The sequence below is a fragment of the Daktulosphaira vitifoliae genome, unplaced genomic scaffold, assembly GCF_025091365.1.
Source record: "Daktulosphaira vitifoliae isolate Bord-2020 unplaced genomic scaffold, ASM2509136v1 Scaffold_4, whole genome shotgun sequence".
Lineage (NCBI taxonomy): Eukaryota > Metazoa > Arthropoda > Insecta > Hemiptera > Phylloxeridae > Daktulosphaira > Daktulosphaira vitifoliae.
The window spans coordinates 25,714,374-25,740,346 of record NW_026099575.1 but is presented as its reverse complement, the minus strand read 5'-3'; the positions used below and the strand labels follow the sequence as shown (position 1 = coordinate 25,740,346).

General features: G+C 26.7%; 1 protein-coding gene across 4 annotated transcripts; it reads right to left on the bottom strand.

Moving 5' to 3' along the window:
- Nucleotides 1–8,094: 8,094 nt before the first annotated feature.
- LOC126904884 (monocarboxylate transporter 14-like) lies at nt 8,095–24,460 on the bottom strand. Of its 4 annotated transcripts, XM_050684225.1 has the most exons (9): nt 24,199–24,460; nt 17,846–18,716; nt 17,217–17,755; nt 15,455–15,843; nt 14,751–14,868; nt 14,423–14,539; nt 10,164–10,385; nt 9,818–10,103; nt 8,095–9,618 (listed from the first exon to the last, which is right to left on the bottom strand). In XM_050684225.1, the coding sequence occupies exons 2-9, from the start codon at nt 18,327–18,329 to the stop codon at nt 9,455–9,457; spliced, it is 2,319 nt and encodes a 772-aa protein (XP_050540182.1). In that variant the 5' UTR covers nt 18,330–18,716; nt 24,199–24,460; the 3' UTR covers nt 8,095–9,454. The 4 variants fall into 4 exon arrangements, with proteins under 4 accessions (XP_050540182.1, XP_050540180.1, XP_050540181.1 ...); XM_050684223.1 differs by having other exon boundaries at nt 8,096–9,618; nt 17,217–18,716; XM_050684224.1 differs by lacking the exon at nt 24,199–24,460 and adding an exon at nt 23,855–23,980 and having other exon boundaries at nt 8,096–9,618; nt 17,217–18,716.
- Between the last annotated feature and the right edge of the window lie 1,513 nt (nt 24,461–25,973).

Below are 25,973 nucleotides of genomic sequence, written 5' to 3'. Positions count from 1 at the left end.
TTTAACAACAATTTTATTTTATTATTAAGTTATTCCTGACTAATTTATAAAATAATATCGTAAAATTAAAAAAAAAAAGTAATTAAGAATAAAATTAATCGAGTAACCTATTACAAAAAATCTACTAATCTTCTGCGAATGTAATTTATTTTTGATCTTTTTAATTACTTATTATCTAAGTACTTAATAATATTATTTACGATTTATCTGATGCATAGATTTTTTTAAAACTTATATCATCAGACGCGCGCTATCTAGGAAATAAATATAACAATAAAATATATTTAAAAAATAAAAGATCTTCTTTAAGTTTACACTTCTAGTTGTACAAATGTATTCTATAATCATTAATAATGTATTTAAATTGTCTATTTAAAAATGTATGCATATACGTAATATTACTGAACATTCTATAAATTCATTGCTTTGTATTAAATATTCTTTTTTTATTTAATAACAATTAATCTTTAATCTTTAACTTTTATACAAAATCAATATTTTTAAATATATGCTCTTTAGAACTAGGTAACTAAACGTATACACATATTTCATTTAATATCAGGCTCAAATTACAATCATAAATTATTATTTGAAAGTTTTGTTGCATTATTATGAGTTCGTAATATTTTTTCCTCACTTTGTAAGAATAGTTATTACATAACGATAGGAGTAAAGATAAAAGACCAAGTAGTTACAGGTGTTAATAAAAATGTCAAATTTTAAAATGTAAGATACTTATATTCTGTTAATTAATTTAAATCAAATAAACTTGCATCTAAAAACATATTTAGAGTAAAATATAATAATAAATTTAATTAGTTTATTTTTACAAGTTTATTAATATGACAAACAATTAAAAGCTAATTCAACAAAGTAAATATGATTAAATTGTAATTCATTACTTTTATGAATCATTTCATAGATTCACAAAATATTTTTTTAGTCAATTGTACATTATAAGTTCAGGTCTTTCTCAGTAAAAAAATATTTTTATTGGACCGAACCTAATTTTAGAAATCATTTTAAAATAATAGCTATGTTATAATGGATCTATAATGAAATTATTGTTTTATTGTAGCCATACTGATCAAGTTATAATAAATGTTAATACATTTTGCTTTAAAATAAAATTATTGACATATTTGATTAAATTTATTTAAAATATTTCGATTTGTCTTGATAACGCCTGAATTGTTATTATAAAAAAAATAATTTGATCATATATGTTTAAAAAAAAAAAATACAAAACGCCATATTGGCTGAAATAAATGTTTTGGCAACAAATTTTCCTTTACTGTTTAATCATAAAAAAAGCTTGGAGATTTAATTTGACTGTGTTAATTTTCAATTTCTTTCATAACTTATTTGAGTGATTGAAAGTCGCAATTTTAATTCAGTGTATTGTTACTTAACAATTTTGCTACAAAGGCATTTTCTCTATAAAATAATATTTTGTGATGACGCCAACAGATCTAACATTTGTTGTAGTACTCTTTGTTATAGTATTTTTTATTTTTTGGAATGTATTCATCAAAGGATTTGTCTTTATATTTGTGGTTTCAGAAGTTTTGACCAGAGATAATAAAAAAGTTCAAGTTAGTATTTATTAACATATTAAATAATATTGACATTTAAATCTTATCGATTAATTTAGCTCATTATTAAATTGATTTGTTCCGAAAGCGTTCAAATAATGTATCAAAGGTTAGCATAAAAAAGTTGCCATAAATTTCAATTATAGAAAAAGAAACAGTTGTGAATTGTCTGATAAACACGATCGTTGCCTCCTTTATCAAAATTAAACTCAATATTATTATTACACTCACCGTCTTACAATCATCTATTGTTACTCCACCTCCACCATCACAATCTACAATTTTTATTCTATCACCTCCACCACTATTACCAGTATCAATTCCATTACCATCACCGTCACCACCACCACCACCATCACAATCTACAATTTCTTTTCAATCACCTCTACCGCTAATACCAGTCTCAATTCCATTACCATCACCATCACCACCACCACCACCACCATCACAATCTACAATTTCTTTTCAATCACCTCTACCGCTAATACCAGTCTCAATTCCATTACCACCACCACTTCCCCTTACAAGACCTAAGACCGCACTCTGTTTATTAAAAAAGATCAAAATGAAGACGATAAATTGGACTTAAGTCAAAAGTAACAACTTGGAGAACACTTTTTGGTCAAAACTGGATCGGGTTGATTTTAATAATATTATTGAATTGTTTGGTGAAAATCCGCGACCCAAGACAACTCCCTCGACTAATAAGAATAATACTCTAAAGCCTACTACTATTAACATACTAAATAATAAAAAAATTCTTACTATAAATATTATTTTAAAACAACTTAAGTCGGAGCCCATTGTATAACTAAAGGATTTCGAAGGTGGTAATGTAATTTCTGTCGATAAATTAAAAGCACTCAAAAGAATATTACCCATTAATGACAATGTAAAATTACTAAAAAATTACGGAGGAGATAGAACAGTTCTTGGAATAGCGAAAAAATTTTGTCTGATGCTTAGTGAAATACCATATTATGAATTAAAAATAGACTTGATGATTTTAAAAGAAGAATGGCCTTTAATGTATTCAAAATTCCTTGATAATTTAAAATGTTATCGAGAAATATACTGTTCTTTGATTGCTAATCATTCGTTAACTCAATTTTTTTCCATCATATTACTTTTGGTAAATAAATTAAATGCAGTAAGTTAAAAAATGTATTTTGAACAATTTTTGTAATTTTTTTTTTTAATTTGTAAAGATTTTCTAAGAAATTTCGTTGGTAAAATAAAAGTTTAAAAACACTAGGATGTTATTTCACAAATTTTCGAAATCTAGCACTTTATTTTAACAAATATCAAATTTGTAAAACAAAATTTAAAATCAATTTGTTAATATGAGATCTAAATCTGAATTTAACTGTTTATTTTTAAAGAAAATTTACAGTTATCGTTATAAAGTTCTAAATATGAAATAAAAAAATATAGGTCATTATATTTCTACAAAAATTTTTATTTTTTCCCTCTAATTTTTATGTTCAAAGTTACATAAACGAAAATTAGAAAAGCACTTTAAAAGTCTTTGTACTAGGTTTCATGAGATATTTTTTATACATTAACAATTGAATAACTATATATCATTATACAATAATGACGTACTGTGAAATTTATTAAATGCTTTTTTAAAATGCTTATCCCTGTAAATTTATATGTCAGGGTAAGTGTAGTAACATTTCTGTAGATAATATTAGCTAAATATATCATAACAGATTTAATTTTAGTGTTGATCTTTCTTGTATCCAAATATAATCCTTATTCATATCTATAAAATATGTTTTTGATCATTTAATTTTGATAAATTTGATCAAGTGTACAATAATTATTGATAGGCCCAATTTTGTTTTTGTTTGAACTCCCATAATCATTTGTATTCGAATTGGATGATAACAAACTTACTGAATACTCTGCAACTATCAAATAATACATGCCATTTTGTACTAATTTGATAATTACAAGATATATACTGATTTATAGTAACAGAATATTCTGTATATTAAAAATATACTGAACATCTTCTCTTTATATGCTTCTTTTGCTATACTTCTCGAACATTCTGTAAATTAAAATGTACCGCATTGATACGAACTTATATAAATTTTAATTTTTAGTGAAATATTTTGGTGGAGGCCTCGCACTTCAGAGATGTATTAATAGCCTAAAATCAATAGTTTTTTCATTAATATTGGTTTTTATTGAGTTAAAGTACATTAAAAAAAAATGTGCTAATATTAATATGGAATTTTTAGGGAAGAAACACGCTGCTGTTTCAAATGGTTTTACACTAGACAATTTGCCAAAATTATTAGATGACCGTTCTGACAAGCCACAAATCACTTTTATCCATTTAGCAGAAGAACTGGCTCTGAAGCATCACAATAATTTTATATTTATGAATTATTGTTCCTCATTGAGAAAATTATTAAAAACTCCTATGGAGTTATTAGAAAATGACTTGAATACTCATACGTATAAAATAAAAAGATGTCTTGCTAAAATAAAAACAGATGTTTGTTCTACACACATTACAACACAATTTAAAGAATTTATTTACCAGATTGGTAAGGATAATGATGTGTTAAATGATAATTATAAAGCAACAACGGATGCTATTCAAAGTGTAGCTAAATATTTCGGCGAAGACTTAAAAACTTTTAAGATTAATGAGTGCTTTACTATATTGTTAAATTTCTTTGAACAAATTGGAGTAATTGTTAAAGAAATCGAAAGAAAATTAGTTTGCAAAGAAACTCAGGAACAACTCAATAAAAAAGGCAAGGAAGCAAACACGCTTGTTAGTATAACAAGAGTTAGAGCTGCACTGACAAGATTTAAAGACAAACCACAAAAGATATTCTATTGATAAAAATATATAGAAGTGCATTTCACTTTAAAAGTATTAAATAACAACTCTATTTAAAGAAAATAAATTATTAATCCACTTTTTAATTAAGATGAATAATCACATTTATATAATTATAATTTAGTTTAAATATTATATACTGTTTCAAGATTAAATATTTTATGTTTTTTTTAAATAAGTTATAATTATTTCTATGCAATGAACATATATATACAAAGTGTCCCACCAGATATTAACATATTAATGAACTTTTGATTCGATGAATATTTTACGATACTTATTTTTAAAATAATTTTTACAATTTTGGTATATGATAAAAGCAATACTTGTCTTTAATAAGAGAAAAATGAAATTATTATTATTATTTCATTTCTTTTCCGAAAAAATAATTACCCTTTATATAAATTCTTTTCAAACGCTATATTAAAAAAAAATTCATGTAAGAAAAATATAGTTATTTGTCTATAAAAAAAATTGCACATAGTAATGAAATCTGTAAAAGATGTGTAACACTTTTAACGTTAATCCAAAATATGAATAACGTTTTTATATAAAATATTAAATTGTATGACGTTTTAATGTTGAATAACGATAAACTCAATAATAACATAATGATATAATATATTTAAATATTAAACGAAAACAAATTTTTAAATCGACCTTGGCTCTTAACAACACTATGCAGGATATATTGCAACACAAATAATATATAGATATGAAATATAAAATAATAACACCAGTACAACTTCCTTTACTAAAAAAAGTTTATTTTTACTGTAAAAACCTATTTCATACAGGTCAGCTAGACCGTAGGACGGCTAGTTGTGCACCACACTAAAATGCCGTCTTAACTTAAGGCTGTTTAAATCGCTATTATTGAAGCGGGAGAGGGGTCAGCTGAGAGGATGACACCTAATTGCACATCTAATAAGTAACGAGAGTAAACAATAATTAAATAACCAAATCAGAAGTTTTTCAAAAAGTATCTTAAATTTAAGGGGTAGCGGGGAGTATCTTAAATACTAATGGCCGATAAAGCGGCATAAACAAAATAGTTAAATTCAATTAAACAAATAATAAATAACATTAAAAAATAATATAAAACTCAGCTGAAAAATAAAGTTGTTAACAGTGGTGAGTAGACTGTATGAGATCTTGTAGTAGTGGTGTCGTACATATGAGTATTACGAGTCAGAGTGTAGATCCAGGCACGTAGTGTTAGATGAAAACAAATGGTGGAAAAGCGACTACGGCAAAAAAAGATGACACATAAAACAATTGACTCACTGACTTACGACGATGAACTGTACACGGATGACAATTGACACGTAGGCCATCGATTTGTCGTGCTGGGTGGGCGAGGGGGTGAGTAAAACAAAGACGCTATATAATATGATCAACAGTGTTTGTGACAACTGGTCCACTTGTTCTTTGCTAAAGGCGTTCTCTACCAAACATACTCCCCGCATTGAACGACGAAGGCTTTCAAAATAACTCGAACAATCAATGAACTTAGCTCGAATTGTAGCTTGAGAAACCAAAATACGCGGTGATGTTGAGTTGTAGGCTGAACACTTGCCGTTGTAAATAGTCGATGTTCGGTAATTCTGATGGAGTGCTAGTGCGTTGGTGGGTCTTGTTGGTAATAAAGAACATCGAGTAAGATTATCAGAGGGCCAATGATTGTTGATGTTTTTATTAGCGTTGTACAAACTTGTATTAAACTTGGGTTTAATAAATAGTCGATACTATTTGCGGAAGATGAGCATGAATATTTCAAGACGTGTTATTAAACAATGGACGTGACATACCTGTTAAAAGTGATTGCGGTGGCGAACTGTTAAGTGACTGACTTTTCTGGCCCGCTATTGCCCAGCCAAGATAAGTATCAATTGCTGATGGCAATCGTTTAGAACGAATGGCTGTTGTATTTGACCAATTCAAATAAGGAAACATGTGCATTACCGATGAGCATGTCAATACTTATTGTCAATAATTCGGGTCGGCTAATGACAAATGACCGTACCGCACGCGAACGGTAGACAGACGGTCGGCATTTGTCACGTTATTTGAGGTAAAATAAATAAGTCTTTTCAACTGAAAATCGCTGTACGACGAGGCGCAAAAGTACAAACTTTTACTCGACCAACTGTATTGTGAGTTGGGGCGACTAATTCTGTTTGACATGGACGACGCGCGACTCCAATACGCGCAGCGCACTCATTGGTAATGGCCGAAATTTGAGAACCGCTGTCTAATAGTACGCTGTCCGAATGATAATTACCACGCTCATCTGAAACACGAGCAACGGCCTTACCAAGCACTACGGTGCAATTCGTACGAACGGTACCGGCCAACTGGATGTTAGATTGTTCAGAGTCTGATGTAGTCGATGAAACATTTGACTTGTAATCCAAGTGTATGGTGAAGTTTGTTGCATTGTCTACAAATTGACGTGGCGGTACAAATGTTGACCATATGAGAAATACTCGTGTTTGAAAAACATAATTTGTTTGATTTGACAAAACCACGGCGTCTTTGAACTGATAACAGTTTAAATGGCGGACAACGATTAAGTGAGTATGTGTGTGTTTGTGGTGCAACAAACACATTTATTATGTTGCAAGACGACGCAGCGCATAATTTCAAGGGAGACATTTAAGAGTCAACGGTACACAAATTAAAAACATAATTCGGATAACACGAATTTTTATTATGGCGTGTGTCTATTTTCTCAAAACAACTACTATTTTCCAATATCTTACAGCGCTTATTAACGAATTTAAGTAAAGCCTGAAATGTCGAAATTTCTCTCTGATATATAACGCTTTCAAATAAATGGCGCGTATTCGTATCCAATGCGAAAGAGCCAATGTAAAACAATAGAAATCCGGATAAATAATCGAAACCAAGTGCCTTAATCGCAGTAACGTACTCTTGGAAAACGTTGGGCACAGAGAGATTTCTGATAATCGGGCGAAAAGAAAATATCTTGTCTAGGTGTGCCGTAGAGAGTAAACGTTGGTTGTCAAATCGCTCCGTTGAGCAGCCCAAGCAATGTCATGATTTGCGGCTGATAACAGGATAGACCGAATGACTGTGAGTGCTGCACCAGACACACACGAGAGTAGGTAATGAAAACACTCTTATGGATGAAAACAAACGGTGGAAGAGCGACTACTGCGATGAAGTTGTTTAGTGATGGTCAGGGCTCAATCACTGGAGACGTGAGCACAAGGGTGTAATAAACAAATAATAAAAATTATGACGTATAATGGCCGAACAAATTTATCATTCAAGCGATTGCGCTTGCTGCAAAAAAAGATGACAAAAAACAATTGACTCACTGACTTACGACGATGAACTGTACGCGGATGACAATTGACACGTAGGCCATCGATTTGTCGTGCTGGGTGGGCGAGGGGGTGAGTAAAACAAAGACGCTAGAGATCAACTGTCACACGATATAATATGATCAACAGTGTTTGTGACAACTGGTCCACTAGGTTTTTGCCAAAAGCGTTTTCTACCGAACAATAGTAATCACTACTAAAAAAAAAAAAAAGTTTATGAGGAGTGTTTAACAACAAATGTAAATTATATATTTTACAAGTAATTAAACAACAATAATGATGACAATATAATCAAATGCGTACACTAACATACGGTTGAAAATTAATCTTAATCTTAAAATGGCTACAGACGTAATACTTAAAAATCAATTCATGCTTATCAAACAAGAGAATCGAAAAGTAAATAAATCTAACAATTATGTAAGATCATTAAAATTAAAATAAATTTGAGCCAAATAAATTATAAGTATAATTTATAAAGATAAAATTTGACAAAATAAAATGAAATTTTTCAATTTGATTATACTCACTAAAATATAATAAAATATTGCTTTTTCAGCCAATTAGTTTTACAGTCATTGTACCTTTTAATAATTTAACAAAATTTAGTACAATTGATAAAAAAAGTTTATAATAATATTATAAACACTAACAACTTTTTCGGATAACAATTTAATATTATAGACATGATTGTCCAGTAGACTAAATCTTATTAACGCATAAACTAAAGCGTTTGAAAATAAACTATTAAACACTTTACATTTGGGATTTAAGAATAAAAAATAAATTGAGTAAATTTAAAAAGTAGAATATTTCATTACTATTCATTAAATAACATAGTAATTAAATATTATTCTGATACTTAAATACAAAAGGTTGGTATCTTAATAATAAAGTAATCACTAACAAGAGAACATTAATTAATAATATAAGTTTAAAAAAGTACAACATGAATAAAAAATAATCAACGCCTAAATAAAAATTGCTTTAAACAAGACATCACAATACAAAGAGTTTCTATATGGTTTTAAATAAAAAACTAATTTAAGAATTTATTTATTTAACTCGTTTTCTAATACTTAAAATTTCATAAATTTGTAAGTATTGAGGTACTCAATTTGACTTTTCGGGGTTACCAAAAAAATTGTTAAGTCCTGGCAAAAATTTGATTAAAAATCAATAAACAGATAGAATAAAATAATTTGGCACTTAGTATAATTATTGAAATGATAAATTATTTTTTAAGTTATTTAATAATTATTTTAAGAGATAAAAATTCTAATAATCATGAAATATAATAAATATTAAAGGTAATTATTTTAATATTTTATTATGATTTATATAATTAATAAACTCTTAAAGATGTTGGGAAATTCAAAATTTCTCAAGACTAATACATCAAATTCGGTTTTGGTGATACCAACTCAACATAATAGAGCATCATTCTAAAATGATAGAATTAGATTTTTCTAATATAGCTCATGGATAATGAGTCGTGATTATTTAAAAAATCTATAATAGAATCAAATCACAATTTGTTACAAAAAATAAATACACTCTAACAGACCAATCTAAGGTCTACTATATTTTTAGTAGTTAATCAAAGATATAGAATAATATGTACGCTATATTTTTAAAGTTTATGATCTTATGCTTTCCCTTTCGTTCTCCAGACGTCCAGCGCCCCATAAAAGTCGATTTTTTGTGTACGGTATAAGTCCAATTAAAATACCAGAAATAACGATCCAAATACCAGCTAAGTAAAACGAATAATCCCAAACTCTTGTTACATCAGAAACCCATCCTGAAAAAAATTGTGCATTTAAACGTTAAACAATTTCAGAGTTATTTGATTAAAGTTAATACAATTATTAAACTTCTATTGGTTCGTAACTTTAAAAACATTGCGGTTTTTTGAGAATTAAAACTCAATGTCTTCAATAATTCACTTTTGTGCAAAAATTAACTGGACTATCACACTGAAATGAAAAAATAAATCATACCTGCTAATGGCGGTCCTAAAAGGTTGCCAATACCTTGACATAATAACATCAAACCGTAAGCTGTTGTGAATCTATCTAAAGGTATAAGTTCCACAAGGATTGCTGGAGTGAACGAAAAATTTGAAGCAAAGAATAATCCAAACGTAGCACCAATTACCATGAGTGACCAGAAACTTGAAATAAATAGTGGCATTATTGCACAACATACACCACAGCCGATCAAACAAATTGCATACACTTTAGTTACATTCATCCAAGGATAGTCACCAGCCCAACCGAGTAAAATCTAAACGTTTATGATATTTTAATGTTATCTTATTTTTAAGGTTATGAGTATGGTACTTACCATTCCAACTGTATTTGTAGCGCCAATAGTACTAATTATTGTTGTTGCTTGAGTTTCAGTGAGACCGTGTGCCATGACAAAATCAGTTAGATAAAAGTAAGGCACAATGAACCAAGTGAAAAGAAGTATAGTTGATAAAGAAAGCAGTAAAAAATGAAGCTCCAAAAACATACTGAAATCCAGTATACCACTGAATAGTTCTTTTACTTCTGCGTACCATTCCTTTAAAATAATAAGGATAGCAGTTAATTTTAATCATAATGTATGGATTCTTTAAATCGTGAAAGCATTAACATTATTTATATAATTTATTTCAATTTAATTATTTGAAGAAAATGTATATTTTTATATTGAATAATTCAATTTAAAATTATAATTTTTTTTAATATTCGAGCAACATTTTGTAAATAAATTTGGAAAGCGATTCACTACCAAGTGTTTGTTGATCAAATTTTAGTAAAAATTAGAAGTGTAATAAAATTTATAGTTGATATAATCAAGCTCCTGTAGTTATACAATTATTTTAATGTTATTTTTTATGCTATTTAATTCAACAATATATTTATTATTGTTTTTTAACAAAAATAAATAATAATGTGTTTTTTTTTTATTAAAATTTCAATTTAATCAATTTTTTAATGTTTTCATTAGTAAATAATAAAATAATTAAAGCAATATTTATTTAATGAATAGGGTCGATTAATAATTATTGGTTAAAAGATTTGATATTGAATCAACTACTCTAAAATTTTATATAAAATACTTTAATTTTTTTTTTATATTTTGACTGTGGTAAAGTACAATGAAAAAAAGAAAATTTTTATATATTGATACCTACTTAAAAATACTTATACTTAAAATATGAAATAATTAAATTACATATAATTGTTGTGCATCAAAAGCCGTACATATTTAGAAATTAAATACATCATGATATATCGTGCAATTTTTTAGCTGTAAGTTTAGCAATGTGTTATAATAGTTGTCAGTTATTATATTTCTATTGGATTTTATGTTAAAACTTATTTCATCTTAATTACAGTTTTTAAGTAAAATATATATATTTTTTTTTATTATAATTAAGTGTATTGTTTAAAATAAGTAACATTAATGAAGTAATATATAAATAGAAATAAAAATGCGATTGTATTTATAGGATTATAAATTTTTATATAAAATTTTCACTAGAGTAACGTAAAATAAAAGCTTCTACCATTTTTAGATCAGTGGCTTAATGGAGAATATAAAAGTCATATTTATTGACAACAGGAAATATATAAATAGCAAAGGCACATTTTTTCTTTATACTAAAAAATATAAAAAATATTCATAATAATAAATAAATATATGTATAACACCATAGAATAGAGTTCATAATAAGCCCCAATTTCTGATATTTTCTATTTAATTGAGTATAATAACAAGTATGCATACAACATTATATGTTAATTGTGCTTTTGCAGTGTGTAAGATGTAATTAGTCAACAATTTTTTCCTTGACTTAAGAATATGAATTAAATATTTTCAAGACATAAAAATGCATACATTAAATTCTATTACATTGATTTGAATGTGCATTTTTTTTTTTTTTTTGAGTTTTATTTGAAATTATCAATTGGTTTTGAGTATATGTAACTTTTTCTTAATTAATTTTTTTATTTGTCTTCGCATCTCCTTATTTTATAAGAGCTGTTTAACTTACTCGGCATTCATCCAACAATAAACGTACAAAAAGAGAAAGCGTTTGCGCGTATGGTGACTATCGATCGCTTGATAGCTTTTGACCCGACTCAACATACAGTGTTATGAAAGAAAAAAGTACCTCGACCATTGCTACCAGTTTGGATCGATTTAAACGTACCTAATATTTAATCATAAAACCACATTTGAAATTCAGTAAAGATCATATCGTGTGAATACCAACTTAGAATTAGAATAAGATTCGACACTAATGTGACATCCAAGTTCTCGGCATATTTCATAAAATATTTGTAAAGATTAATTTTATATACAATGCGTAGGTTCTTTTACAGTTCTTGAAATGTTTAAAATAACATTAAAATAAGTACAATACGATTCAATAACTTGCTTGGTACGTTATGTATAATTTGGGAAGTTGTAGCTTTAATAGTACTATGAAATTTTTTTATCGAGAAAAAGTGGACTGTAATTAATAGTGATTTTTATCTAAATAAAAATTTTTAATGAACTGCATTTTCATTATTAATTTTTAAAATACAGATAAACATAAAATATGTTTTTATAGTTTATTTTATTATATTGATATAGTACCCCAAAAATAATAACAATTATGTTCAGAGATATGAATTTAATTCTAGTATTTGAAAAATTGTTTTTATACATATTTAATAATTTTAAATAGCAGGCATCAATTTTAAAGTAACTTTTTCAACGGTGAGATTCGTAAAAAATTGGTGTTCACTTGACACCAAATATTTATAAATAAGTAATAAAAGTAGAATAAATGCGATTAAATTAAAAAACAATATCTCTTAACCACTTTTAATAACTTGTTTTTATTAAATTGCATAAAAACTTAATTAATAAAGTGGCAAAATAGTCTATACTCAAAGAACAATACTTAGGGTAGGCAGTCATTAAATATTATGCAATTAAGAATAAGCTGGGTAACAATGCCAGGTTAGATAAATAGATGAATTATGATTTTTTAAACTGGTGCATAATATAAAAGAACAGTGTTGGACAATTAACACTTTACCGGTTTGCGATTTAATGACCACACAAAAGCCACATCCTTTAATTAAGTCAAATAGTATTAATTTTCAATAGTGATTTTGACAAATAAAAAATAAGGTAGAATGATGTTTCATTATGAATTTCACTTTATTAGCTTAACTGAGATATTAATAAAGAAGATTCATATTTCAGAATTGAGAAAAAAGAACATTTACCAACTCCAATGTCAAAAGTCACGCAATAGTAAAATAAATTTTTTTAATTGTAATTTTTGTTATCAAAATTATAAGTTACAAAGACATTAAAAACGGCAAAGAAAAACAACTTGATTTGGAAATTCGAAGATTTGTCAAAAGTCTTGATACATTGGAATATATTTAAACTGGTAAAAAGATCTATATATTAAACAAGCTTTAGTCAACATAATAAAACCACTTTAATACCCAGCAAGCTGCTAAAGTGACATTAAGAAAAAAATTACTCGACTCTATATTTATTACTATTGACATCTGAAAAATATTACTTTTGGGGGAATGATTCTATTGATTTACGAAATTTATTTTATCTTCTTTTGCAACATGGTATTTTTTTACATTTTAAATCTACATGAAAAACTAAACATTTTTAAAGAAATTTAAGGGTGTAATTAACGCAGCAATACTTCGTCTTATGATAAAACTATACACAACTGCATATAAACATTACTATGTGCGTGGATGAAGCCTAGAAATTCATTTATCTTTATATAACATATGCATTTGACAAGGCTAATATTTCCAACGTGTGACCCTTCCGTGAGAATAACAAGGCCGCCTTTTGATTTATTTTTCTTTATTTTATACAATAGCGGATACTAGCTTATAAATATAAAAGAACATTAATAGTAATGTTTGGTTAAGTTTAAATAAAAAAGATAGATGGAAATTATAAATAAGATGAATAGGTTTTCATTGAAACTATCATAAATCAAAATTTAACAAAAACAATCGATTTAAATTCAATTTTTTGTTTCTTATCATAAACACTATATCTTTTATTAAAAAATTAAAACACTAACAGGAAAATGAAAAAATTTTAATGACCCTACTAAAAATTAACAATTATCATTTAGAAGTATTGCGTTCTGATTTTTTCACTTATAAATAGTTTATTTATGCTATTAAAATGTTAAAATTCAATGCCTTCCTTGATATATTTGGGACTCTTAATAATTGTACGTATTAGTTGACATTTTAATATCAAGTGAATAGTATTAACTGTGCAGTATAATTAATTAAATTATAATTTTAAATTGTAAAATGTGACTTTTTTACCAGTTTTTTGTGAATTCCTGAACTGGCTTGGTAGCCAAATTTATAGTGCGTTAAACAATTTCAGACTAGCATGAGAAAATTGATAAAGTAAAACAGTTATTTTGAAAAAAAAGCTTAGTTTAATTCAAAGCTTTCTCCTTCACCATAATTTATTAGTCATTTTTAAAATGTTCTTTTACATGCCGAAATTTGAAGGAAGCCAGCGCAGTGCATTTATTAGCTTCTTACCTTTTTCATAGAGTTTGGCTGAAAATAAGATCGTTTTCGCCTAACCTTTTGTACATTATTTTCGCGTTTATTCAACAACTGACTAATTACTTTGACGATACTATTTCTGTGCAAGATCTGCAAAACGGGAGTAGAAGTGTAAAATTGTGTACTTTATTTGCTTATATGAATTTACCCCAAAATAACTGTTAGGCACAATCTTATACATCACCGAACCTCAGTAATGAAAAAATAAACAGAGCAAATCTTGGATGCATTTTCCTTTTTATTTAATTATCTTTTATTTGATCAAGTACCAATGAGTTGGCGATTAAATTAATTAACTTACCGAATTTGGTTCACTCATGATGGTCAAAGTAGAATTATTATAAATGTCGGGACACGAAGCAGCTTTCTTAAAGTTTCTTTGAATATTCAATAGTGCACCTTTGTACATAACTGAACTCCTGAAATCAATAGAGTATTGGTATTTTAATTCAAGTTGAACTTGAAAATAATTCTTAAGTTAATATAATTTTTTAATAATAACACGGTCTAGACGAATTCAAAACGAACGAGGAGTTCCGTTTTAATCTCTTGAATAATAATATAACATTTAGATTTCTGTGACCATTTGTTTGAATCACCTTTGACAGTTATTCATATAATAATATTTTTATTATTGTATATCCTTACAAGGTTAGACCAGGCGAAGAGTGTGATTATACTATTTACACAATACAAAATTATCAGGAAATTGCTGAACAAGTATAATAGTTGTACAAGAATCAGGTCAGGTGATTTATAAATATTAACTATTCGTCAACATAAGAATTAATCAATTTTATTTCTATCAATCAAATTACTGAGAGACTTTTACTGGTGTATCATTGAAAATTTACACTGCCGAATTAATGATTTCTATATTCAGCTACATGATTAGATAGATTAAATTTTATTTTTTGTTTATTAATTTTATTCAAAAGCAATTTCCATTTTCATTTTCAAAACATATTTTATCATTAGTTTATTGATAATTTAAGTAACGTTTACCTATGATATGGAAGGCTTTTCAAATAACTTGATTGTATGCTGCTAAACTGACGTTTTAACATCGGCTTAAATGGTCGATCAGGACTGTTATAAGTCGTGTAAGTTTGTGGTGGAGAAGTAATTTGCGATTCTAATGGTAACATAGCGCCTGAACCCATTAAGCTATTCTTCTTGGATTGCTTTAGTTTCATTGTCATAACCAATGGTGGGGTTCCTGATTGCTGATCACTCTTGCTTGTTGATTCATTATAGTTACCATCTTTTGGCGATGATCTGTTAAGTTGATAAACGCTATTACTTCGGCACAGTAATAGGTTAGGATAATTTTCCAAGATAACATTGAACAACCGCTTGTTCGAACTTAACGACTCGAGTACTTCAAATGGGACCTATGAGAAACATATTAATGACAAATATATTCAAAATTTTTTTTTCTAATTGATGTTTTAAGTTTTATGTTTATAACAGTTAAAACAAATAAAGTCATAAGTACATATTATAAAATCTGAATTAATATTCTATTATATTAAAAATAAATCTTAATATATGTTTTATTAATGATGATTAAATAATACTTTCTGAACTTTAAGGGTTTGATTAGGTTGCTCTTAAATTGGAAAACATCAAGTACAAAAATTTAATTATAAGTAAAATTATGTAAACATTAAAGGAAAAATTTAGAAGTTTTAAAAATAAATTGTAAAAAATATCTGAATACATTTAAAAAATGTTAAACATATTTAAAGAGTAAATGCTGTGTTAATTTTAACATTTTATTATTACACTGCTAAGTTAAATTAAATTTAAACAAGAAAATTAGCTTTCATTCAAATTCTTCTATATAAGCATTATACTTAGTAAAAAATAATAATTACTTAAAGTATAAGGTAAAATTAAAGAGTATTGTGATGCTTTGTTCTGTATATATTAATAATATTAATTTTTAAAGTAGTTCTCATAGAACAGAATAAGATAGCAAAAATAAATAATTTTTGCTATCTTAAAATTTATGTTCTTAATTTTTTTGTTTTTAAAAAGTTAACACGAGATTATAAAAAAATTATTTATTTATATATGTTATCAAATGCATTTGTTAAACATAAACATTAAATTCATCATTATTTCATTTTTAAACTACTGTAATTTTTAAAAAAATATAATTTATTTAAAATTGTGAAGGTCATATTTCGTTTTTAATTTTGTCATTGAACTAAAATTTTGCTGTTATATAATAAAGTTTTTATAATAAAATAAAAATATATGTTTAAAATTCTATAGACGTGAATTTATAATTTTGATTAATTACACATCATCCTTTTAAAATGTTAGAGACATTATAAAAGACTTATTTTATTATTGCATTATTTTTATAATATTTAAAGGTTATGTTTAAAAATTAGATAGTTAATTTTACTAAATTTTACTACTTCATGATAAAAGTGCAAGAAATTTATTCAATGCAAATCAGTTGTTAAAAGACCCCATCTGAAATTATTAATAAAGTCAAAGCAGTACACTCCTAACACGTTATTTCCGGTATTTCGGTTACTTTGTTAATGTATACAATAAATTATTTGAAAAATCTTATGATTTTTAGATCTTATTTTAAAAATAATAATTTTGTTGATTACGTTAAAATTACGTTAAAATTCTGAAATATTAACATAAAATATACAATTAAATTAAATATTACTTTTAGACCATAAACCAATAACAAATTATTATAATCTAAATATAGTTAATATAATTAAAATCTAAATACCTTTTCATTGTGTTTGACATATGTGGGTAAATTTATGACTGATCTAAAGCAATTATTAGAATTCGTTGATTCGATATTTTCTAAATCAGATGGCCTCCGAATTGTTGTGGAAACTCCTGTTAGTTTATACTCCGCTGTTTGTGCTTCTTTTACTTGTCTCCTATATTTCTCTACCCCGGTATTTTGAGAATCTATGATTTTCGGTACATAGTTATCACTGTCAATTGCCAAATGATCTACAATTGATTCTTCAGTTGTTGCCCATGGTTTTGACTCGTTTATAGACTTTTTTTGTTCGGCAACCAGCCAATCGGGGTCTCGCATTAATGCACCACAAACGCAAAAGTTAAAAAACGTACCTGCTAATAGTAACACAGTTCCACGCCATCCATATTCTTCAATCGAATACTGGGTCAAGGGCGTGTACAATAAGGTCCCTAGTCCGGTACCACATGCTCCTAACCCGGTAGCCAATGTACGCTTTTTATCGAACCAATAGGCTATACTGACCACGGCAGTGACATAACATAGACATAGACCTAAGCCAGATAGAAAACCAAACGTGAAAAACACCATTTCGATAGAATTAGCAAACGATGAAATGATGAACCCGACACCAGATATAATACCTCCAACAATGGTCATCTTTCGGCAGCCAAATTTATCGACTAAAGCACTACCAACAGGGCCTAGTATAAGAGGTACAGCCATGAACAGACTGCCAATCCATGATGTCTTCGATTTACTTGCCTTGAATTCTTTTAGAAACTCAATGTACAGCAGGCCAAATGAGAAACTTATACCATCTGATATGAGACATATCATCAACGATGCAAACACTACCATCCAACCCCAACCGCCGTCTGGTATCTTCAGTTTCTGCTCATTTTCATTGTTATCATTTTCATCCTCTTCTTCATGAATGTTGACTATACCACATGGCATAGCTTCGATTTGCAACGAAACTCGTTTGACTGCACATTCTTTTTCTCGACTCTTTGATAGCCTTCCCATTAAGTCTCCTAAATAATCGTCGTATTCTTCGTTTTCGTTTCCAATGTCTTGCGTCCATGACGAATGCCTTTCGTCGTTCGCTGTAGTAATATTTTCCATCAATTGAATTATTAGAAAATGATCTGTTTTTTATCTAATACTGTCTATTACGTTCCATCATTGATAGAAAAATTAAATTTTTTTCTGATGAATAATTTATTACAGATAATAATCGATGGTCTGCGACCAACGTCTTAACCAACCTTTTGAATCTAAAATAAAATTCGATTTTTTTATTCTATCCGGGTCGCATATTATTAGGCGTCCAGAGAATAAGGAGAACAAAATGGATAACTGAGGAAATGCATAGGTTAGTTTCATCAATGACCGGCTGATAAAAATAATTTATTACAACTTTTGCCCTCCTCGGCTACAGCATTGGTAGTTGAATTTTTTGACATGGATATCTTGCTTTAGTGGAGTTGAGTTTCTTACTTCTCTGATTATCTGAAAAATTATAATATAATTAAAATCATATAACACAAATTAATTGAAATGAACAATGTTAAAACATTAAAAAAATTAAAAATTAATTGTAGAACATACAATTCGTTATTATTTATAAAACCTCTCTATCAAAAAATTTGCATTTTTTATTTGTTTTTGTAGTTGTAATAAGCATATATTTAACGTAAGTATATTATTACTCATGATAATTATAATTAACAGTATTTTCTTAAATATATATGCTAGATAAAATAACTATCTCGTTAAAATTGTATAATATGTTAACTTAAACACGTAGCATGCGTAATTATATTTTATAAAATAAGTTAGATGCATCAAAAATAAATAAGAAAAGATGTTTTCGTTTTTTACTCAATTTAGTTTTTATTATTTTATACGAACACATAAAGGCAAAATGAATAATTTTTTATTTAAGAAAGTCATTTAAATCAAGAATATATATTAAATGATGAAAATATATTGAAGTAAATGATATTTTATAAAAAAATTTCAATCTTTCCACATTCAAAAATTTTTAAGATTAAAATAATTTGTTATTTTAACTTTGGTTACAATAATATAACTCTGAAAATCAATTTTACATAACAGATGTTTGTTTTACTTTTTAATCATAAATAGAAATAGGAAATTTTAAAATGTTCAAAATAACAATTACTGTATAAAAATTACGGTAAGATTTATATTTCAAGATATAATAATAAGAGAACGTTCTTTGTAGTATAATTAATTTATTTCTAACGTAATTAGATAAAATATATATATTTTTTTGAAATATTACTTTGACTGAAAAAGCAATCATATTATTTCGACTGACATCTTTAACATAAAAACTGAATCTATAACAACAGAATAATATTTATATGAATGTTTTTCTATAAATTACTGATAAGAATAAAACGTTATTTCGATTTTGTTTTTTATTTATCTTAGTAAAAAAAACTATTGAAAGAAATATTATGGAAATACGTGTATCGATAAATATTTCCAACATGTTGTCTAAACATAACATTTAAAATTAGGTTTAGTAGCATAAAATCTAAGAAAACAGAACCGTTAATAAATACTTATATGTATTTGAAACTAAATTCAGCTTGAAACGTCATTTAAGTTAGGGTTTCACGAGAGACAGTCAGATAAAAGAAACTAAATGGATAATACTTTATGTAAGTCTTATAGTGTTGAAAATTACAAAAATAAATGTTAAAACATACCAAATAAATTTCTATTTGATAATAATTTAAACTTTAAATTTATTTTTTATTTATACCATATTTTCATGCGAATTCTTAAGATATTTAAATATATACACTAAGTTAACGATTAAGGATAAGACACTAATTATTTTATAAACTATTGAAAATTTTTGTAAGGAAAGAAGTTGTTTGATTTAAAAACTATTTTAATATTAAGTTGAATAATATTGTTTATATCCCTACACAGTTAAAAATTCTAAATCTTAATTTTCTTTAATGGAATTTTATTTTCAGTTAAATGATATTCTAGAAAAATAAAATGTTTCAACTATATTGTTCTTACAGAATTTTTGTTTTATAAATAGTTATTATATTATTGATTGTTAAAGTTTAGCGATAATAGACCAATTTACTATTGATAATTTAGTGTTTAGTACACACTAATAATCATTACTTTATGATTTTACATAGACAAGTTTTTATTCATAATTTATGTTATTATATTTGTAATTTACGATTGCAATAATAAATAACGATAATAATTTATGGCCCATTAAATCTGATTATTGTTGCGATTAGAGTACTATAAAAACCAAATTAATGATGAATTTATATTTTAAATCTAAATATTTAAAATTTGAAAACGCATTTTGTTGATTGGATAAAACAAATTTGTTTTAACATATTTTTTATCAAATTAATAATAGGGGTTCACATAAAAAAACAAAGCTTAAAAATTTTAAAATTTTAAAAATGAATGGATGAAAATAAATTATATAACTACATATTATTTTAAAGTTTTTAAATCAAATTATTTTTTCCTATATGAAAATTAAAAATTTTCAATAGAACTGAAATATTTTATCCTTAATCGATCACTCAGTATAATTGGATAGATTTGTGTATAATTGTAATTTGTCTGGTATAATTATTTTTCTTCATTTTTGAACAATTTAATGTATTCTCGAAAATTTAATTTAATTCGTTTTGATTTGATGTTTTTTTTATGTATTCATTCGTCCGTTAATAGAAATTAAAAAATATAATAAATTAAAAAAACATTTTGCTAAGAAACTTCTCACTAATTTCATTTTACTCAACTATATATCACGACAAATTGTTTAAGTGTTTTGATATTTTCAAAAAGGTGTTTTTTAAATTAACCCATTTAATTTTAGATGAAAAAACAGTTTTTGTTTACAGATGCATATGTATACATTTTAATTTAATTTTTTTATTGTTAATTTTTCTGATGTTTGTACAGTTTGAACGAGCAAATAGAAAATACGACCATTATTTGTTGGGCATTTGCATGAAATGGCCGGACCGTTACGATCAGTGATTCACAGTCGGTTTCAAATGACACGTAGTGGTCGAATCCTGTTGGCATCATCACGATTTCTTCATGGAAATTCAATCCCTTTACGTTAGGTACATTTGAAGCATCTTCTGCGTGTCGTTTAAACGTTCAGCCAGAAGTCTATCCATTACCATCACAACCGTGTGCTCATAGGATGTACGATGTCTACATTGATCCTCAACCTCTTATAAATGTTGTGGATTTTTTTCTAGATAATCATGTAGTATTATGGACGCTCGATGTAGGTTTAGTGAATTCATTATCAAAGAACAGTGTGCGTATAGCTCCACCAAAAATTGTTCGCATAGAAGTAGATGATGATATTAATGTGAGTAAAGCTGTAAAGACATTTGCATTAAATAATAAAACTACAACTTAACATTTGCCCAATCGGATGCATTAAATTTCTGCAGGTATACCAAACTTAAAAAATCCAACTCTTTGGGTATGAAGAGGATCACGTAATCGTCTCTTTTTGTTTGCAGTTCATAGTCACTCATCATTCTCCCAAAAACACTTATGTTTTTATAACGGACGCTTCCTGAAATGCAATTATCATGTTCGATATATACAGAGAAATTATTATGCTCTTATTATCATTATTAGTCGTTTATTATGCTCCCAGAAAAATGGAATGACCTACATCGAACGCGATGTTCTATTTATGATAATATTGAATAAGACCACGCAGGGTATGCGGCGTCCTGGTTTGTATGTTACATACTTGTCTGGATGTCGAATGTTTGCCGTACAATTGGATAATATTGACTAATGTCAATCTGCAACATCTCCGACTGTTATCACGGATATGGGTATAAAGCCATATCGCATTACTGTGCTGAGCTCAGACTGCAATGAGAATTTGTACTTTCGTCGTCCAGCAGAGAGTGAAATATGGTCATGGAATGTCAATAAACCATTTAATCCGGTGAACTTAACAATTAATCAACAAAGGTCAGGATTGTCGGGCACCCGTTCAAGTGACTACTGGTTATGATGGATTCCTATTTGTACTGAACAACAACGTTGCTGATTACGTTCGCAACACAACGGGTGGTCCAGGAGCTTATACTATAATTCAACCTGTGTCCTTGTTGCCATCCAAAACTACTGTTTGTCAACAGACCACTTCTACAGAGGACCAAGACCAAATCCACCTTCAAACTTGTTCGCCATAAACATTACAACGACCTCAGTTATACAATATAAATCAGTAAGCAATATTAATTTGTAGATCTTCTAACCTATTTATTATTTTATTGCAAGTATTAATATTTAAATTTTCAATTATAATTTAACTGAACCAAGTTGTTTTATTTTTGGTCTTTTATTTATTTAATATTCATTTAGAAATATTTAAACAAAAAATATTAATAATTTTTAATTTTAATTAAAATTTTGAGACAATTATTATTTTAAACATAATAGTTTTAAATAATAAGTTAAAATGTATACTAATATAATAAAAGAAACTTTTTTAGTTATAAAACTTAAATAGTTTTATTTTTAATTTACCATAGAAATGTTGTTAATTTTTATGATTATGTACGATAAAATCAATTATTCTTTCAACTTAAGAAAATAAACATATAAAGTGAGAGAAATAAGTTATTTGTGCGTTACATGTGACATTAATTTCATTTAAAGCACAGTTTAGAAGGTATTATGTTTAACTATGTAATAGTAAAAAATACATAGAAAATATTAAACTAGATCTATTTTAACTTAAGTTAAAAAGAAATCAAAAAATCAAATTTTCGAAAAGGTAAATAATTATTTTAAAAATCAATATGTAATGATTTTATATTAAATTAATTAATTTCAAGATTTCAACATGTCTAAAATATTAAATATCATTGTCTAATTTACAAATTAAATTTTTAACTAATTAAAAATATTTTTTTATTAAAAATGGTAAAAATAAATATTTTAAAATAAAATATTTGTCTAACACAAAAAATAAAAAAAATACATCAATAATTAATACCTTCTTAGTTTGGCATCGAAGCTAATATGTAAATAAAACTCCTATATATATTTTTTTTAATGGTGTTTTTGCTTTAATGCATTTTTTTAGTTATTATTAAAACAAGTTTCATTGAAATCATTGTTTTGAATAAAAAAAAAAATATTTAATAAATAAAACATGGCTCAGAAATTCTCCAATAAAAATATATTATTATAAGGACAAAAAATAATTTTTTTTTTCTCACAAATAAACGAAATTTTTTACATTAATTAGATAACTTTACATAATAATATTCATCATAATAAAATAAAATTTTAGATTTAAAGTTAAGTAACTATAATAGATAGAAAGTATTTTACGCGTATAATAAACATAACAGTAAATTTTTTTTATCGCTTCTAAAAAGTAAAATTTTCATATTTATTAACAAAATTTAAAATGTGCCCAGTCTAATATAATTAACGTATTTTTCAATATATAGCTTCAATGATCGTTTAATGGCTCTATCGTAAGTGTTCATTAAGTAAATATTTACTATTTTATTTTAAAATATAAAAGAAAAAAAATTCCAGATAAAAACTAAAAAGATACGAACCTGTTGAAGAAAGGTCACGAATTATTGATTTTTTCGAAGTCCTACCACAGGGTTAATTTCAGTACAAAACTTTGTACGCAAAAAATGTTTACACCAGACAGTTACTATCTTAAATCGTTTTTTGGTAAATAAATTTAAGGAAATTAAAAATACTTAAAATATTGATAACATTTACCATGCATATGATAATATATAAAAAAATACTAAAAACCCAGATAAAGCAGTGTATAGTTAAAATTTTATGTATAACAAATTTAATACGAAGTAAATAAAAAAATAGCGAAGCATTAATTTAAAAATAATTGCTTAATACATTGTAAGTATAGATATGTATAAGTACTTACGAGAAGTTCATATCTACCACTAACTGTATGAATTAACTTTAACTGAAATCCCATGCATCGTCTATTATTCCGATATTTAGGTGAAGGGATATTGTTTGGCGGAATTTACTTAATAACACACTCAAAAAGATTGCAATACGCACAAGAAAATATGGAAAAATAAAAATAAAATGTTGTGATAAAAAGATGTAGCTGACAGTGCGGGCCGGGGAAGACGGCGGACCACTCGGCGATGGGACCGCGACTACAGCGCGTATCACACCATTCGGATGCTTAAAGCGTCCCGTCCCGTTCATCTTGTTGCCTAAAACTGGGGCGGTACACTAGCGCGACCAGTGGCTACCGTTTAGCATAACTATAGATTTTTTGGCCTAGGACAAGGTCAACAATCGTCAACGTGTTTTGAATCGACCGTAAATCACAGAAATTTTGGTGGATAATTGAAGAATGTTTATTAGTTGATAAAAAAATTAAAACTACGTGAAGAATACGATTGTAACTTTTATTGATATTTTGATTATATCATTTTATATAAATTTTATGGAATTGATCAAGTTATTTGAACATTTTTCATTAATTCTGTTTCTTAATGGTTTTTATTGTTTTATTTAATATGTCATACTAACAGGCACGTAGCCAGAAAATATTTATTGGAGGGGCCAACAATTTTGGGCCCTTGTATCATTTTCCATAATTTGTTTCCCATGAAAAGCTTGTGGGGGTGCTCCCTCCACTCCTCCTTTGACAGTATCCCATACTATGAATCTTACAAGTTCAAAATTTTACTATTGGTTGGTTAAAAACAAATTGTTTTCGTATATAGTATACTAATTATTACAGTATTATAAAAAATGGATAGTACCTATATTAAAAAAAAAAAAATACTTACATCTTCGCTATTGAGATGAATTTTTCATGAAAAATAAATAAAATAATGATGTGAACCTAAGCTGATTTAATTTTTCAACTTTTAAACTATTAAGAAAAAATAATTTATACCTAAATACTAATAACAAATAAGTTATAAATCATTTTTAAAATAAATACGTATAATTTATAAACAATGTAAAATTTATTTTATTTAAAATTGAAAACAATTCCTGCCTTTTTCAGTCATATTTTTTTACTATTATTTAGATCACGCAAATAAAAAATTAGCAAAAACAAATAAATTACCTATTGCAACTACTAAGTTATAAAACAAGAAACAGATTAAAGATAAGATTTATCAAAAAAATTTTCATAGAGTATTACTCTATCGAATTTTACTATCAACTAGATTCTAATCAGTGCAGAAACTTGGTAGTTTGTTATCATTTGTTGGACAAGAGTTAAAAAAAATTTACTTACAACCACGTTCGGAGTAACTGCTATTCCATTTATTATTACGTCTAGAACGTTATCTTTTTCAAATAACGTTTTTTATGAATATAAAAATGAAAATACAGCCACAATAATAACTGTATTACCCCATAGCAATCACAAATTAATAGTAATTTCAATGTATATAAGGCCTAGCACGTTTTTGATAATTCGTAAAAATAAGTGAATTTTAAATTTGGGGGGGCCAGCCCCGGGTCACATTAAATCTAAGGGGGTCTACCCATGTCTACTTGCCTACATACTAATATTTTTTAATTGTGTAACTCGCTTAATACAGAAACCTTTAAAATGGATTACTGTTAATCATATTGCAGCAATTAAAATTGGAATAGTTTTAAATTCTTTATCATTTAAATCAAAATGTATAAACTATTTATTTAAAAATAAGTAAG